An 18,003-nucleotide genomic window follows, 5' to 3' on the forward strand; every position below is an offset into this window, starting at 1 on the left:
AGACTTATCTAAACACTTAGCACTGTCATGCTAGGTATAGCCAGTTTAATTTTGGCGCGTTTCCTCGCAGTTTCAGCTGGACTTTGTCTCTTTTGCGTTGACATTTATGTCTTTTCTGCTCATTTGTTTTTTCTTCTTCATCCATTTCTTCTGCTCGTTATTTTTGCTACGTATTTGTTAACCGAAAATAAGCCGACTTTGCGAGCACACAAAGCAACACAACACCAGATTTCATCTGTGAAACAGACTCGGGGAAATCTCATTTCATTTCCCAATCCCGGTTGGCGGACCGTGAGAGCTCAAGGTTGATGTCCTTCATCGGACCGTGACAGATGAGGCCCGTGTTTATGTTGGGAGATAATGCTGGTAGTTTGCTCTGCAAATGACAAAAAAAAAAGTGTCCTTTGTGTTTTCACGCTGGACGGCAAACACGCTTGCTTTCCTGTTTGCTCTGCAGAAAAGCAGCTCATACGTCCGCACTGCTATCGTATCGTCGTTGCATAAACTTCATTTGTCTTTTCGGTTTGGTGTCCCGAGTGCCGATAGCATCAGACAACACACACTCACGGGCCAGATAAGAGTTCAGTACCTGCTTGGACACAGCTGCTGCTACAAAAGAGGGAGGAAACCGCGGCTGGAGTATGCTAGCAAAACACCAACAGACGCGGTGGAAAAATCCAGGAAGACAAACGGTCGGGACGATCGATGAAACGAGAGGAAGACTGGCAAAGTGATACGACACGTTCCGAACGTCAAGGTCACGCCGCATCCTTAGCTTCTACAAGAAAGGTCACACGATGAATTAGACATGAGGTTGCAGTGCGAGAAAAGAAAAGATTTCGGGAGACATCTCGTCCTCTTCGGTGACGCATGACTCAGTCGCTCGTCTGCCTCATCTTGGTGCTAAATATAGTCGTGGCACCATGATGCTGACGGATGGCTCGGCAGCAGCAGCGTCTCTCTCGCCGATACGCCGCGTCCTCGCCATCGTCATTAAGAACAATTAGCGGTGCGGGCTTGTTCATCCTGCAGGGGCCTCCAAGCTTCTTCCTGCGGGGGTCACGTCGTGGAAAAGGGAAGGATGTCGCTTTGATAACAACTTATGAATATTGCATCTCATCCTTGTCACATACTGGAAGGAGAAAAAGACCATTATTGCTATCAACTTTTGTTTTTCGACTTCCATTTTTCTGGTTTTTTTCCCCCCAAATTTTCCAAATATTTCAATTTTCTTCTTAAATAATTTTTATCGTTTTTCTTTGAAATATTATGACTTTACTCCCATAATATTCTACATTTTCCCCCACCCTAATTTCCCCAAAATTTAAATTGTAATTGTTTTTTTCTCCTAATATTATATATATTATATATATATAACATTTTAAAAAATATTTCAAGTCCATGCTACTAAAATGACATTATTTTTTCTTCCTAATATGATCACATTATTCTCATAAAATTGCAAATTTTGTTCAATAATTTGACATCATTACATGTTTTTTTCCATTTCTGATGTCTTCTTGTACATTTTTATCTCACCATTTTTTCCTCGTAATATTTTGATAATATTTTGACTTTATTTTTGTAACATTCAAACTTTTTCTCACAACCTAAGTTTCCAAAAATGGATTACTATTATGACAAAAAAATTCACTTGTTTAATTATTTCAACTTTATGCTACTAGACAATGTTATTTTGCTATTTTACCTCATAATATTATGACTTTATTCTCATTAAATTTACTTTTTTCATTTCATATCCTGACTTTAGCTGTGTTTTTTTAAACATTTTTCCAACCTTCTGTTTAACCTTTCTTTTCATAATATTACGACTTTATTACCATAATAGTTAGATATTTTTATTTATTTATTCATGATATTTTAATGATATTAATTTTATTTATTCATTTTATTTTTATTTTATTTATTTTTATTTATTTATTTATTTTTGTTTATTTATTTCTATTTTTTTTAAAGATGAATAGACATACTTCCATGTCCAAAATGTATTTTAGAGGAATTTATTTCGGCTTTTTGTATTGAAAATGAGGAAGAACTAATAAGTGCATGCATGACTCAACAGCGCCTCTACCGGTCACAGCCAAGCATCGCAGCCCAATCTGCCATTCAGGACAGATTCAGCAGCAATTTTCAAACGGTACTTCATACGTGAATAAAACAAATAAAGTTTGAGCTTGTGTTTGTCCTCCGGCAGCTTCTGCCTCGGCAGACGAGATAAGAGAAGAACGGGGAAAAATATTGTGTCTGAAAACACATTCCCAAAAGCGTGTTTTCCTTCCTTTACGCGGGACGGGACGGGATGGAGGAAATAAGCCAGAGCTTTGTATGAAAAATAAGAGCTTTAATAATAACATCTGTAACACGGTGCATGGATCAATTCCGATACATTTGACGCGGTACACTGTTTGCCGTGTTCCAGTGGCTTTTATACACTCGACTAAGACAACATCAACCTGCAAAGATGTCCTGAAAGGGCACAAATGGTGTAGCAGCAAAACACAGACGACGCGTACGAGTCCGAGGAATGTCAGAGACGTCGGGACGTTAGAGCCGAGGAACGAGCCGCTACGGTAGAGGACGCGGGACGGAGATATATATCGCTACAGATGTGCCGATACAGAGCACGTTGGTTTTTCCGTGACAGATATGTCCCAAAGATGGCGGCCGTGCTGGAACCGCCAGAGTAGACGTACGGTTGACTTACGTAGACGGCGTGTGCTTTACAAACCCGAACTAAAGTGCGATCTGGAGACGCTCATCACGAATATACATTAGCAGAACAAAACGCTACATTTACTGTGTGTGTGTGTGTGTGTGTGTGTTACGTTGTTACATTGTTACAAGTGGAAGAGTTCAAACCAGGGGTGTCCAAAGTGTGGCCCCGGGGCCATTTACTCACATTCTAAAAGAATCAACAACGGTTAAATTGGAAAAAGCGGCCCTTTTACAAGAATAAACAACTTTCTTTTTTCAAGCGTGTTTATTTTATTTAATTTTAATTAAATTTAATTAATATTTCTAATCACTTTCTAATCGCTTTTTCTACTTCCCTGACCTATTAAAGTTGTTAAATTGTTGTATTCTGGTGCTAAACCATGCTAAAGTTTCACATCATCAAATTTGGGATGGCTAAAAAAACGCTCGGTTTGAAAAGGCGTGGTAAAAATGTCCCCTTTGTGATGTCACAGAGGCCCCAACTTCCTTATATGGGCGTGTGACCAATCACAGTGGAATGGGCGTGTACAGAGGCGGGCCGTGTGTGGAGTAAATGAAAAGTATTCTATTTCTATTTAATGAAAGTAAATGAAAAGTATCGAGCAGAGAGGGAGGAACCATCTGCTGTGGCCCAACAAGGTGCACTGTATTCGGGCACACGCTCCGAGCAGCTGGCGGGCCACCATGGAGGTCTCTGGAAAAACTTTAGCAAAACGCTCGATTTGAAAAGTTGTGGTAAAACTGTCCCCTTTGTGATGTCACAGAGGTCCCGGATTTTCTTATATGGGCGTGTGACCAATCACAGCGGAGTGGGCGTGCCCGGAGGCGGGCCATTGGTGGAGTAAATGAAAACAGAGCGTTTTGGCAGAAATCCATCTGGAATAGGTGCAGACGCTGGAAGATCTAAAATGGTTTCATTTTACGGGTTATTGTGTGTAGCTGCTCTATAGGAGAACACAACTCAATACAAAATGGTCATCATAGGTTCCCTTTAATATTAAAATTTTTATTGGAATATTTGGACTTTATTATTATATATTTTTTTATATTTTATATATATCATTTTTTAATATTTTTTTCTGACTCTTTCTGACAAATTTCCTCGTGTAAACGTTGTTTTCGTAATATGACATTTTTGGGGCATATTTTCACTTCACTCTTGCAACATTAGAACTTGTTTCCCAATTTAAAAAAAGACAAATTCATTAATTTACGTCTCATATTATGGCATAAAAAAGGCCTTAATATTTCAACTTTATGCTACTAAAAATGACATATTAAAATAAGTATTAGATGACATCATTTTGTGTAATATTTGGAATTTCTCCTTGTAAAATGACAGCTGAGTTTTTAAAATTTTTTAAATAATCCGAATTTTTCCGAATTTTTTCTCATATAATATTTGCTGCTCTTTTATTAAGGGCACTTGTTACATTCTTAAAAAAATACAAGAGAAAAAAGAGCCATAATTTGACAAGAATAAATGAGAAATATGAAGTGTCATCAAATAATAAGAATTCAATTTCTATTATTTTTTTGCATAAATTTGATTAATTTTTTTCTCTTGCCAGAATTTCTTGGAATATTTTGACTTCATTTTTGTAAATCTACAACTGTTTATGTTCCAATTATTTCAACTTCCCTCTTGGAAATGGTCTTCTGGTAATTACCACTATTTTATTTATAATATTTTGACTTTATTCATAGAACTTTTTCCGCAAGCCGATCGTCCCAAAATGTTATACTTGTTTATTTCTCCTATGATGTTTTCATCTTCTAGCTTGATGCTACCAAAATGACATAATGACATAATTAGCGTGATATTATTCTGGTAAAATTCAGACCTTTTGTGGTTAGATGACGCCATTTTTTGTTGGAATAGTTTGTTTTTTTTCCATTTCTGTTGCTTTTTTTTCCCATTAACTATTTCCTCTTGTGGTAATATTTGGACGTTATTCTTTTCACATTACAACTTTTTTTCCCGTGACTTAATTTTCTGCCTAAATTGAAATTTATTTTCAACTATTTCAACTTTATGCTGCTAAAATCGTTATTTTTGTCATGACATTACGACGTCATTGTGTTAAAATGACTTTTGCTTTTTATGTGTTTCTTGTTTGCTACGGGCCGCAGTTTGGACACCCCTGCTTTGGAGGTTCTCTGAGGGCGGGGGGGACCTTCTGTTCTTCCCGGGTTACGGATGTAGACGGAACGTAAACTAGAGAGGTAGCGATGGAAGCGTCCATTTGGAGTAACGGCTAACACGACTAAGTCATAAATAGTTTATGCTAGCGCGTCTTTGCCGGAGGCGGCGAGCGTTTATTAGCAGACTGTTGTTGAACCCTGGCTGGTGGGTGGGTGGGTGCGTGCGTGGATGGATTGGGGGGGGGGCTTTGCACTGAATCCCGTGTATACCGCACGGACAAAATGTGACTGGTAAAAAAAAATGGAGCACATGACTCCCTGACCTGCGCCATTATGCTTCTTGGGGGGGGGGAGGCCGCGTCGATGCAACTCCGGGGTTTTTTGGCTCGTCACGCCGAGCGAGGCCTCGGGCGTCTCGGCTCGAAGCGGCGGATTCCTTCCCGTCCTCAAAGAAAACAACACTGCAGTGGGAATGGCGGCACACATTATAATATATATGACCTTTAAATTCTATACATTTACCCCCCCCCCCCCATCCACCTGGTTCCTCGTGATGTGTGGCGCTTTATTCAGACGGATTACACGTTCACTTTTCATAAAATATATCAAATTGAGGCTTATATTTTCACAAAAAAACTGCAGTAATATATAAAAAGATTGGCATAAAAAAGAAAGATGGCTACCTGCTGATTTCACATTGCTTGCAGTGTGTGTGTTCCTGCTGCTTTAAGTGTGAATACAAGTGTGTGTGTGTGTGTGTGTGTGTGTGTGTGGGTGCAGAGCAGTGGACGGACGCCAGACCTCATTATTGTCATTCTTCTCACTCGCCCAAAAAGAGAGGCAGTGCGAGCGCCGGCTTTCAATATGGGGGCGAGCAGAGGAAAAGATGGAGACAAAAGAGCCCAAATTAAACAAATGGCGCTCATGCGCCTCTGAATGAGGGGAGAAGGGCGCCGAGGATAACCCATCTGGGTCTTTCAGACCCCCCCCCATCAGGACCACACAGATACGTACATTCAGCATCGCTTATACCGACTCCGAATGCCATTCCGAGCGCATATCCTATATCCCGTCTGGCGTGTCTGAGTGTGTTTGCACCTTTTATCTTATTTCGATGCTACACACACACACACACACACACACACACACACACACACACACACACACACACACACACAGGCCTCGACACGAACCAGAAGCAATGTGGTCTGCATGTTGCGCTTCTATACGTAGATATTGTCCCGTTACAAGAGAGTCCAAAGAGGCTCCATTGGGAATGTTTATATCCGTAAATCAGCGTTTTCCCAGCGGACAAGTCCGTGCACGTGTGTACTGTACATGTGAGACCACAGAAACACACACACACAAACACGCGTGTGTACATACATGATCTACGTAGGTCTAGGATCGCTACACTGGTGGCTCGGCTAGAAAGCGACTACAAGGTGGCGTGCTGTACGTGTCCGCTCATACTTCCTGTTGGGAGGCGGAGGTCGTCAGGTCCTCACGGCGTCACACCTGAAAGGATAGAGAGAGAGATGGAGAGAGAGATAGAAGATTTCATGTCAAACTTCTGAAAAACATCCTGAGGCTCAAAAAAGTGGTAGATTAAAAAAAAAATGGTGGTTTTAATGAGCTGATTTCCTGGTTTTGCTCCCAAAAACGTCCTCGCGCTTCTCCAAGACTACGTCGGTACCAACCTGCAACGGTGAGAATCCAACCTCCTGTCTTTCCTGCCGCAGCTCTCGGCCGTGACGGTGCAGAGACAGCGACAAGACCCGGCATCCAACGCCCGATTCCGCCCTCTGCAGGGTCGACAGGAAGGCCGCGTGGACGGCGAAGAAGGGGGGCTGGTGGGTTGGGATGAGAGGACGGGCGTCCTGGAAAAGAACGGTTGGATTACCTGTTAACAAAAATTCTTGGCAAACACTAGTAGCGCCCCTAAAATGTTCTTAAGCCCCCCGAAATAATTTGATATTTTTTATAGATTTTTTTAATTGATTTTTTTTTTACAAAAAAAAATCTCTGACAAATTTTAGGGGGCACTGAAGTCCCTCTAAAATAGGCTTCAGCTCCCCTAAATAATTTGATATTTTTTAATTGATTTTTTACATTTTTTTATTGACTTTTTTTTTTTTTTACAAAAAAATCTCTGACAAATTTTAGAGGGCGCTGAAGCCCCCCTAAAATAGGCTTCAACCTCCTAAAATGTTCTTAAGCCCCCCTAAATAATTTGATATTTTTTATTGATTTTGAACATTTTTTTAATAGATTTTTTTTTTGACGAAAAAAAATCTGACAAATTTTAGGGTGCACTGAAGTCCCTCTAAAATAGGCTTCAGTCCCCCTAAATAATTTGATATTTTTTATAGATTTTTTACATTTTTTTTTATTGAATTTTTTTTTACAAAAAAAATCTCTGACAAATTTTAGGGGGCACTGAAGTCCCCCTAAAATGTTCTTACTACTTTTTCTCTGAATATTTTGACTTTATTATTACTATTTATTTTATTTATATATATATTATAATATAAATACTATACTATAGTAATACTACTATAATATAAATACCATGACATGACTACCAGAACATGACTACTACCAGAGTAGAACCAGAGTATAGAGCGGAGGGGGAGGAACCACCTGCTGTGGCCCAGCAAGGTGCACTGTATTCGGACACACGCTCCGAGCACCTGGTGGGCCGCCATGGAGGTCTCTTGAATTTTTTTTTTTCACTTTTAATGCGGCGCGGTGCTGGCTATCGAGGGGGATAAAAGGGGTAAAGGTAAAAAAAAAAACACAATAATAATAATAATAATAATAATAATAATAATAACCATCTCATCCCGTCAGCGCCTACGGCCCGGACGCTCTGCCTCTCGCCTGCACCGAGACGCCATGAGAAAGTGTCTCCATTTACTTGGGCTGGGTTTTTTACCCACGTCTTCCCAGGAGGCGGGCGAATAATGAAGTTACTTAATGAGGCAGAGAGAAGCCATCTTTGTTCGGGCCCCCGATGACCACGCCTGCCGCTGGCACGGACAGAGAAGGTGGCATTTGGGAGCAAATGACACAGATTTCACCCCTGCTAGAGCTTGAATAAAGCCTCTTCTGGGTGATGGATGGGTGCTGAGGGGACATCACACCCAAATGGACCCCCCTGCCCGACCCCATGGGGCCCGGATATGACTGACAGCCAAAAGGTGCGCTAGTTCTTTTATGCTGTCATGGGAAACACGCGCACTCGCTAATCACACCTGTCAATCTCCCGTCACCGGAGTCGCAAGTTCTTAACACCTCTTCCCACGCACGCGCTCCGATCTTCACTGGCTAAATGTACTGCAAAAAAGGCCAGTAAGGATAATTCATAATGGCGCCAACAGAGAACATACGAACTCCTTATTTCTAAAATGACAAATACTTCAACTTGCTGATATAGTTCATCTTCAAACAGCTAAAATAATGCATAAGGCTAAAAATAAAAAATGCTTAGCTAAAAATGTCATCCAATACTTCTCTACAAGAGAGGAGAAATATGATCTCAGGGAAGAACTACATTTGAAACACTTCTATGCTAGGACTACGTTAAAATTAAAATTAAAATCTTAAATTATATAAGGAAAGCAGGAAGTGTACAAATGTAACAGTTACTGATTGTCAAAATTTTAATTAAAATTAGAAAATGGAAAAAGAAATATTTAAAAAAACTTAAATTATTAGGAAAGCAGGAAGTGAACAAATGTAACAGTAAGTGATCGTAAAAAACGAAATTAAAATTAAAATAAAATGAAAAAAATGTAAAAAAAAATTTATTAAAAAAATGTAAATATACTAGGAAAGCAGGAAGTGAGCAAATGTAAGAGTTACTCATTGTAAAAATTAAAATTAAAATTAAAATTAAAATTAAAATTAAAATTAAAATTAAAATTAAAATTAAAATTAAAATTAAAATTAAAATTAAAATTAAAATTAAAAAGCTGGAAGTGAACAAATGTAACAGTTACTGATTGTAAAAATTAACATTCAAATTAAAATTAATTAAAAAAAAAAACTGAAAATATATCAGGAAAGCAGGAAGTGAACAAATGTAACAGTTAGTGATTGTAAAAGTACCAGATGGAGGGGTAGGATTTAATAAGCTTTGCTTCTTCCTACTCCTTTTGGACATGTGGAACTGGGAACTGATTATGGGATGCACTCAATTGGAATCTGATGCATGTTCAAATGAAATTAAACCATTACCATTACCATTACCATTACCATTACCATTACCATTACCATTACCTTCACACCTCCAGTCGCTAAAACGCCGCACACATGTTTATATTATCTGTTGTTATCTGTCATCGTCGTCATCCTCGCACTCCACAAAAACGCTGTGGGGTGTTAAACGTGGCCACAAAGGCGCATTATGTTCCTCTGACTGTATCCCGACCACAAAGATCTCTTTGAGGCCCGAGTAGCACACAGAGGTGAGTGAGCATGTGTGTGTGTGTGTGTGTGTGTGTGTGTGTCAGACCTTGACTAATGCGTCTGTAAAGGAAATCCAAATAAGTGTGTCAAATAACGAAGACCAGATAACCTCATGTAAACAGCGGCATCAGTAAAATATACATCGCATATTAAAAAAAACTAAATAGATGAAAATATTTGACATACGCTCTTCTGGACGCTGACATCGTCTTCTTTCCTCTCCTCTTCTTCTTGCCTCTTGATGCCGCGTGATTGGGCCTGGGAAGGAACGTCAAAGGAAGCTTTTATTCATCATCATCATTATTATTATTATTATTATTATTATTATCATAATCAGGCTGACCGGAATATATATGAATAAAATAAAAGTTTGATGCTTCATTGATTAACATTAGGCACACAGGTGTGAGTGACAGGAAGAAAAGCTCGCTTGGGCCACCTGCTGGTTTGCATGGACTTTACATTTCTGATCAAAATTTCAAAAGCAGTTGCAAAAATGTATCTTTCCATCTCCTGGATCTTCTAGCAGAGCTTCAAAATGCAACAAGAAGAACGTAGGAGTTCTACCATTCTTCTTCATGAGGTGAAAGATGCCCCTGGGGGTACTTGATGCCCGTCTTCACAGGAGGCCTGTGGGAATGTTGCTGAAGATGTTCACTGTCTGGAACTCATGCGGGATGGTCCAAAAAGAGTCAGCTTGTTCCTCTGGAAGAAGTCCTTGACCACACAGACCAGGGCCTTCAGTCACGAGCAACGCCGTTTGACACCCCTGCACCACCTGAAGCGCCACTGTTTCATTGAAAGATGATGATAATGGAGAACTTCTCAGGTGGGATCTCCTTTTGGAAGCCATCAGGACCATCCAGGGAGAAGACGACCTTCTTCCACCTTTCAATGTCCCATTTTTTGTGCTCCTCTGGTAATTACCACCCCCCAATTAGACCCGGCACTGGTACCACCCTTCATTGGGGCCCAGGATGGTCCAAAAGAGTCAACTTGTTCCTCTGGAAGAAGTCCTCAGTGAAGTGTTGAAGAGCCAGTCATGACCACACAGACCATCTCCACATAGCCGGCTACCGTTTGACGCCCCTGCACCACCTGAAGCTCCATTGTTCCATTGATTGAAGGATGATGATGGTGGTGGTGGAGAACATCTCAGATGGGACCTCCTTGTGGAAGCCATCAGGACCGTCCAGGAAGAAGACGACCTTCTTCCACCTTTCAATGTCCCATGTTTGGTGCTCCTCTGCTAATTCCGGCTGCCGTTTGACGCCCCTGCACCATCTGAAGCTCCACTGTTCCATTGAAGGCTGATGATGGTGGTGGAGAACATCTCAGGTGGGACCTCCTTGTGTAAGCCATCAGGACCGTCCAGGAAGAAGACGACCTCCTTCCACCTTTCAATGTCCCATGTTTGGTGCTCCTCTGCTAATTCCGCCTGCCATTTGACGCCCCTGCACCATCTGAAGCTCCACTGTTCCATTGAAGGATGATGATGATGGTGGTGGAGAACATCTGAGGTGGGACCTCCTTGTGGAAGCCATCAGGACCGTCCAGGAAGAAGACGACCTCCTTCCACCTTTCAATGTCCCATGTTTGGTGCTCCTATGCTAATTCCGGCTGCCGTTTGACGCCCCTGCACCATCTGAAGCTCCACTGTTCCATTGAAGGATGATGATGATGGTGGTGGAGAACATCTCAGGTGGGACCTCCTTGACATGCCAGTAACGTAGGAAGCCATCAGGACCCTCAAAGGAGAAGACAATTGGACCCGGCACTGGTACCACCCTTCATTGGGGCCCAGGATGGTCCCGTGTCTTTGCTCAGGATGTTCTGGAGAAGTTAGAAACGACTGTCTTGGAGGCCTTTCTTGTGTAGCTCAACAATCCGTCAGGTTCCAAATGGAGGGTAAGGTGAATATAGGGGTGCTTTTTTATGCCTGCGGGTCTCTAATGTGTTCAAGATCATATTCAGAAAGTCAACCAGGGTTCCTACGCCGGAACGAGGAACATATGTGAATATCCGTGGCGTGTAAACAAGCTACGCCGGAAGCACGGCTGCAACGTTATCATGATGTACTCTTGTTGTCGTCGTCGTCGGGGGCAACGGCGGCGGCGACGCAGCTTTAATAGACGCTGACGGATGCGTGACTGAGCCCCATCAGTGTGTGAGCACATGGCCGGGGCCAGATAACATCATCGCTATGGTGACAACAGGATGCGGGCTGCCCCCGGGGAATGGGGGCAGGGGGTGTGGGGGGGGGGCGTTAGCGACACAGATGCTAACTCCATGAGACACACACACAGATGCAGAACATTACACAGAAGGACTAATTGTACCACACGTGTGGAACTTGAACGCGTCGTTACGGCGCGGTATGACGCACGGAGCGAAAGGACTCGCACATCAAACCCCCCCAGACCGAGTCACTTAACAAAACCTACAGTGTATACACACATACGCCACGCTCATACATTGGAATTCTTTATTTATGTCCACATCCAAACAGGAAGCACGGCCGCATAAATACGATGATGGCGTGCTCGATTCCTACGTGGGAAAACGCCGTTTACACGCGCCGACGCAAAGCTGCCATCATCACTTCCTGTGATGCTGGATTCAATCCACCCGGGTCTGCAGCTGTATCGTTTCATACAAACCGTAGACAACATTTGAATGGACCCGGTACACCCTGCTGGTTCTCAACTGCTGGGTTGAGACCCAAAAGTGGGTCACGGAGCTACCTGTTCCGGGGCGAGTTGCAGACTGAGAGTGCAATCTGGTCATTTCATTCTACTGCGTTACACTCTTCCGCACTGTGTGTGTATGCTAGCGGCCCCGCCTCCACCCAAACTGACAAAAGGTCTCACTCCGTTCATGCGGTTGTTTTATGAAAGTATAAGCATTGAATCCGACTTGGTGGAAAATTCACTTGTCACGGTCGGGTCTGGAACCAATTAACTGTGATAAATGAGGGCTGCACGGTAGTCGAGTGGTTAGCGCGCAGACCTCACAGCTCGGAGACCCGAGTTCAATCCCACTTTCGGCGATCTCTGTGTGGAGTTTGCTGGATGTTCTCCCCGTGCATGCGTGGGTTTTCTCCGGGTACTCCGGTTTCCTCCCACATTCCAAAAAACATGCTAGGTTAATTAGCCACAGGGAATATGTTGTTTGTCTATATGTGGCCTGTGATTGGCTGACCACCAGTCCAGGGTTTGTTTTGTTTTTTTTTTAGTGCAGCTGCCAGGTGAGGCGTCTTTGTCTTAAACTACACACTCTCAGATATTTGTGCAGCGTTTTTCTGTCCTTGTTAGACCCAGTTTGTGCCAATCCGAATGAATATATAATCGGATTCCCGGGGGTGGAATATTCCTTTCCCCAAATCCGATTGAGGTATCTTGTACCCGCTTAAACGGAAAGTTGTCAGGGTGCGTTATGTTTCAATATGGTACCCATTATGTCATTGTATGGTCATATCACCTTGTACTTCGGTATGTGACAAAAAAAAAATTAAAATTAAAAATTAATTAATTAATTAAATAATTTTAAAAATGTAGATCCTTCTTTAAAAATCATCTGATTAATTTTCATTGTTTGTAAAACGCATGAAAAATTGCTTTTCTTTAGAAAACAAATACATTTGCAAGTGATCCCAAGCTTTTAAGCAGTAGTGTCCGTATACGGCATGCATTACGTCCGACAAGTGCAGAGTCGCACTGTAAGAAATGCACAAATGGTCACAAAAAGCAGCCTGTGCTACTTTGGAGACACGAGTTGAGATGTGATAAAGCGATCGATTACCTTGTCGTTGGTGTCGGCTGGAACGCTGCTTTTACTCTGCAAAAACAAAAACCCTGTAAAGATGCTGTAATGTCTTTGAATTGTGTTTGTGTGTGGTTTTCTTACCGGCACTCACACTGGCTGTGCTCCACGAAGGGCAACTCGATGAGCTCGTGCTTCATGAAGGAAGTCCTCATCAGCTACACACACACACACACACACACACACACACACACACACACACATGGTGAAGGCCAGCTCCAACATGGATGTCAACGATATTATTCTACCTCCATCGTGACCGTGCGCGTTAGCGACGGAACGCACTCCATGGCCTCGTCCGCGCAGCAGCCTCCGCATCGCCTCACCGCCACGCAGGAGGGCACGAAAAGGTGATGCGTCTCCCCCGGCAACTCCCGCCAAACCTCCGCCAAGGTTTCTCGAGGCTCGCAGCCGCTCCGCGAGTACACCTCCAACCACCGTCGCACTGAGGGGAGACGCCAAGCGACAAGCGAAGTTGTTAGCCGAAAGTCGGGGGTCCGGAAGGGGGGGGGGGGGGGGGGGGTTATGTCGGGGAAGTATGTCCACGCACCTTCTCTGGATTTGGACGGCTCCGTGGGTCGCCAGTGAGCCAGCTGGCGGGAAAGAAATAGTCAATTAATGAACTCCATGCTTATGAATGACAATACTGTAGTATACATGTACATACATAGTAAACCTGGATAGTAGTCCGTGTACTCCTTGTATAGCAGTAGAGATTTTACTACCGAATGAGTCAACACAGCCATCTTTGTCTCCATGGCTGGCAACGCAGTCAGTAGGCCTCACAGCTTTTTATCCATCCCGCTCTGTATCGACTCGTCATCCTAAAAGTCTGTTTGGGCTCGTCATCGTGTTGGAACGCTGCCAGGCGGCCCACTTTTCCCCCCCTCCGAGGGAGGGGGATCACGCTTTGTTTCAGCACTCATGCAGCCCCCCCACCCCCCAAAGACCACGACGACGCCAGCGCCACCGAGCACGGCCAAAGGGAATGCGGCTCTTCTCTCATTCAGTGTGGAAGTGGTAGTTTTTTTGGTTCTTTCTCACTCCCGTTTTAAAGACTTTCGAATAAGTTTAGAATAACCGGTGAGGCTAGCTCGATAGCTGGTTGTGCTAGCGTAAATAAATAGAATGGGATGACTATTCTAATGTGGTTGACTTTCTGTACACTGACTACTCTAAAATGTTGTTTATTCTCTATGGTATTGTCCCATGAGAATATATATACATTTACAGAACAAAAAAAAAAACAACAATGCTAGACTGGTTTCATGATGGCCACAGTTTGACCCTGGAACAGACTATTTATATTATTATTATTCCTCTTTTTCCTAAGGAGATGGAGTGTTTTAGGGATGTGTGACACACAATGTTGTCGTTCATGACGTGGGAGGGGCGCCCCCACATTTTAACTCTGACACACACTAAAGTCCAATTGTGTGTGTGTGTGTGTGTTTGTATGTGTGTGTTTGCATATGTGTGTGTGTGTGTGTGAAAAGGACCAAGGCCACTAGCAAGGGAATGTAGACTTTGTTCAGTCGAACCCCCTCTTACACACACAACCCCCTCTTACACACACACACACACACACACACGTTAAAATGACTTTGTCTGACACCATGCTATGCCCCCCCCCGACCCCCCGAGGGGGGGGGGGGTGCTACAGAAAGGCACCTCTAGTAAGAGAGGTGTGACATTTGTTTTTACTAGTTTCTATTCCATTTCTGGCAAAATTCACCAAATGGTGGCGCTGTCACTCAACGCCAAAGCTTGATCCCCTATTCTAACATTTATACTTTATTTTTGTACATTTTTTGTTTTTGTTAATTTTCTTGTTTCATTATATTTTTTTGAATGCGGTTAATTGGTTGCATTCTACACTTAAGAATGCCAAGAATGTACCACTTTCACACAGAATAGGAGGAGAAGCATTAAATACGCACACAGGATTTTTTCCTGTATTTATTCTATTTTTTTATATCTCCTATGTTGCCATGTTTATATTAAATGATTAAAAGACATTTTTGCACAGCGGCTGGAAATGTGAATTTCCCTTAAAAAACTCTATCCAGAGTTTGTGTAGCAGTTTGCACCCCCAGCCTACAGGGGGCGCCAAAAGTGCTTGCGGGTAGTCTGTCCTCATGAATGAGTAAAACGGAGCAGCTCTAGCAGCTGGATCCCCCCTGCGTCTGCCCGTCTGCTACACAAGAAAAAACACGAGGGCCTGGTTGCGTTTGAGTGCGAGTTGAAGATGAGTTCACGTGTCGCCTCAATCGCCAAACGGGCCGTCGAGGAAAGAGAATCTTTTCAAGGACAAACGGCGTCTCGTCAATAAATGATACACACCCCCCCGGTCTGTCATCTGCGTGGTTTGACTTTGACATCAGCGCTCGATAAAGAAGCCTTTCTTTGTATTTTGGTTACACAACCAGGAATTACAATCACATTGGCGGTTGCCAGATCGTAGGAAAACCCTCTTTTCCTACACCGCTTGTTAGCTAGCAGTTTTAGCGATTACATATCCAGATATTATCAGTTTTTAACAATGGGGAAAATAACCCAGCAGGATTGATAGAAGGTTAAGATGAAACATGGCTAAATTGTTGGACTCGTAAAGGCAGACAAAGTTGAATTGTAAAATTGAACCAATGTTGGAATTTGAAGCAATGGACGCAGGGACCATCGAGACGCGTGGGGACGGACACAGGACGCAGGGAACATCCAGACGCGTTGGGATGGACCATTGAGATGTGTCGAGATGGACACAGGGACCGCTGAGACACGTCGGGATGGACGCAGGGACCCTCAAGATGGACGTAGGGACCATCGAGACGTGTCGGGATGTACACATGGACCATCGAGACGCGTCGGGATGGACGCAGACACCATCAAGATGGACGCAGGGACCATCAAGATGGACGCAGGGACCATCGAGACGCGTCGGGATGTACACATGGACCACGAGACGTGTCGGGAGGGACACAGGGACAATTGAGACGCGTCAGGATGGACCATCGAGATGCGTCAGGATGGACACAGGGACCATCAAGACATGTCGGGACGCAGGGACCACTGAGACGCGTCTGGACGGACACAGGGATCGCGTCAGGATGGACCATCGAGACGCATCGGGATGGACCATCGAGACGCGTCGGGATGGACACAGGGACCACTGAGACGCGTCGGGATGGACGCAGGGACAACCGAGAGGCGTCGGGACACGTCAGGATGGACCATCGAGACGCGTCGGGATGGACCATCGAGACGCGTCGGGATGGACCATCGAGACGCGTCGGGATGGACCATCGAGACGCGTCGGGACGGACGCAGGGACCACCGAGACATGTTGTGACGGACGTAGGGACCATCGAGACATGTTGTGACGGACGCAGGGTCCATCGAGACATGTTGTGACGGACGCAGGGACCATCGAGACGTGTCGGGATGGACACAAGGACCATGGAGATGCGTCGGGATGGACCATGGAGATGCGTCGGGATGGACACAGGGACTACCAAGACGCATCGGGATGGACAGATGACCACGGAGACGCATCGAGACGGACGCAGGGACCATCGAGACTCGTCGGAATGGACGGATGGACCATAGAGACGGACACAACAACCATCAAGACATGTTGGGACGGACATATGGACCATCGAGACGCGTCAAAGGTGCCAGCTGGTGGTGTGACGGACCACCAGGATGACGTCCCCAAAGCTCGCCTACCAGCTGATGCCAGTGGCGGCCAATGCGAGGACAGCGAGCATGAAAGGCGCTTTAGAGGTCACGCAGGCATGCACACGAAGACACGGACACGGTATAGGCTACATACCTTGGCGTGGGAGCTGGGAATTCTGGTGAGCAGCAGGAATTGAAACATTCCTAGAATAACTTGGAGCATAATCCCCATTGTGCGCAGGAGTCCAAGGGCCGGGTAAAAAAAAATATATATCTATCTTTTTTTGGACAGATCCAAAGATGTCTCCGTGTCCTCCGTCACCGATCAAAGACGCTCAATGCCGGCTTTCACTCGCCAGTCTCCGCTCCAGGGTGGCATCTTCATCCCAAGTTGAAACGGGCATCAAACTCTCACGTTATCCGCCTCTCAATGACAGACTCCATGACCGCTCCAAAATGGTGATGATCACAAGGAGGACTTGGTCAAACTTTACTTGACGGACGCCGTCCGAAGGATCACACGAAGCGGATCCACGACGTGCGTTCTCCCCTCCGGACGGACCTTCGAATCCTCCGGGATTGAAATAAAAGGATGCTGCTCATGTAGATAGATCCACCGCATATGACAGGAAAGGAGGGAGGGGGGGCGACAGTGCCGCATATTCCTGCTCCGAGCTCGGTCACAGTGTCTCCATGCCGCCGCTCCGGCGGAGCACGTCACCTTCCTCCGCCAGCAGGCTCATCGTATAGGAAAGCCGTCCTGGAAAGCGGCAAAGGGCACGCAGGAAAGAGGGGGAGGGAGGGGGGCTCTCATAGTGGCGGACGGGGCTTTGCCAAAAGAGACAGAAGGTGTTGTTGGTTAGCGAGCTTCATTGGTCTTCATATTCGGAGCTTTTTTTGCCCTTGAGACGCACGCAGCGCGGAAGAAGAAGCGTTATTGCGCAGCTCCGCAACTTTGTTCCGAAACGGGACGCCCGGGCAGGCGCACTGGGTACAGGTGCCGCTGTCCCCCCCCACCTCCATCCCCCTCAGCAGAGGTCACAGCCTGCGTGAATGCCCCCCCCCCCCCCCCACGCCAAAGGGAAACAGAGCAAGGGAGCTGCCATGAGGTCACGTCCGGATATTGGGTGGGGGGTCCAAAGTCTGGCC

The 18,003-nt window shown here is 44.6% G+C and overlaps 1 protein-coding gene across 1 annotated transcript; it reads right to left on the bottom strand.

The window, feature by feature from the left end:
* Positions 1-5,241: 5,241 nt before the first annotated feature.
* On the bottom strand, positions 5,242-17,677 carry vegfba (vascular endothelial growth factor Ba). Its single transcript, XM_058060107.2, has 8 exons — positions 17,009-17,677; positions 13,727-13,769; positions 13,425-13,621; positions 13,261-13,334; positions 13,156-13,191; positions 9,541-9,612; positions 6,582-6,761; positions 5,242-6,399 (listed from the first exon to the last, which is right to left on the bottom strand). Exons 1-8 carry the CDS (start codon positions 17,084-17,086, stop codon positions 6,378-6,380), a joined length of 702 nt encoding a protein of 233 aa, XP_057916090.2. The 5' UTR covers positions 17,087-17,677; the 3' UTR covers positions 5,242-6,377.
* Between the last annotated feature and the right edge of the window lie 326 nt (positions 17,678-18,003).

This window comes from Doryrhamphus excisus, linkage group LG23, assembly GCF_037039965.1.
Source record: "Doryrhamphus excisus strain RoL-2023G ecotype Guam linkage group LG23, RoL_Dexc_Guam_v1.1, whole genome shotgun sequence".
NCBI classification, from domain to species: Eukaryota; Metazoa; Chordata; class Actinopteri; order Syngnathiformes; family Syngnathidae; genus Doryrhamphus; species Doryrhamphus excisus.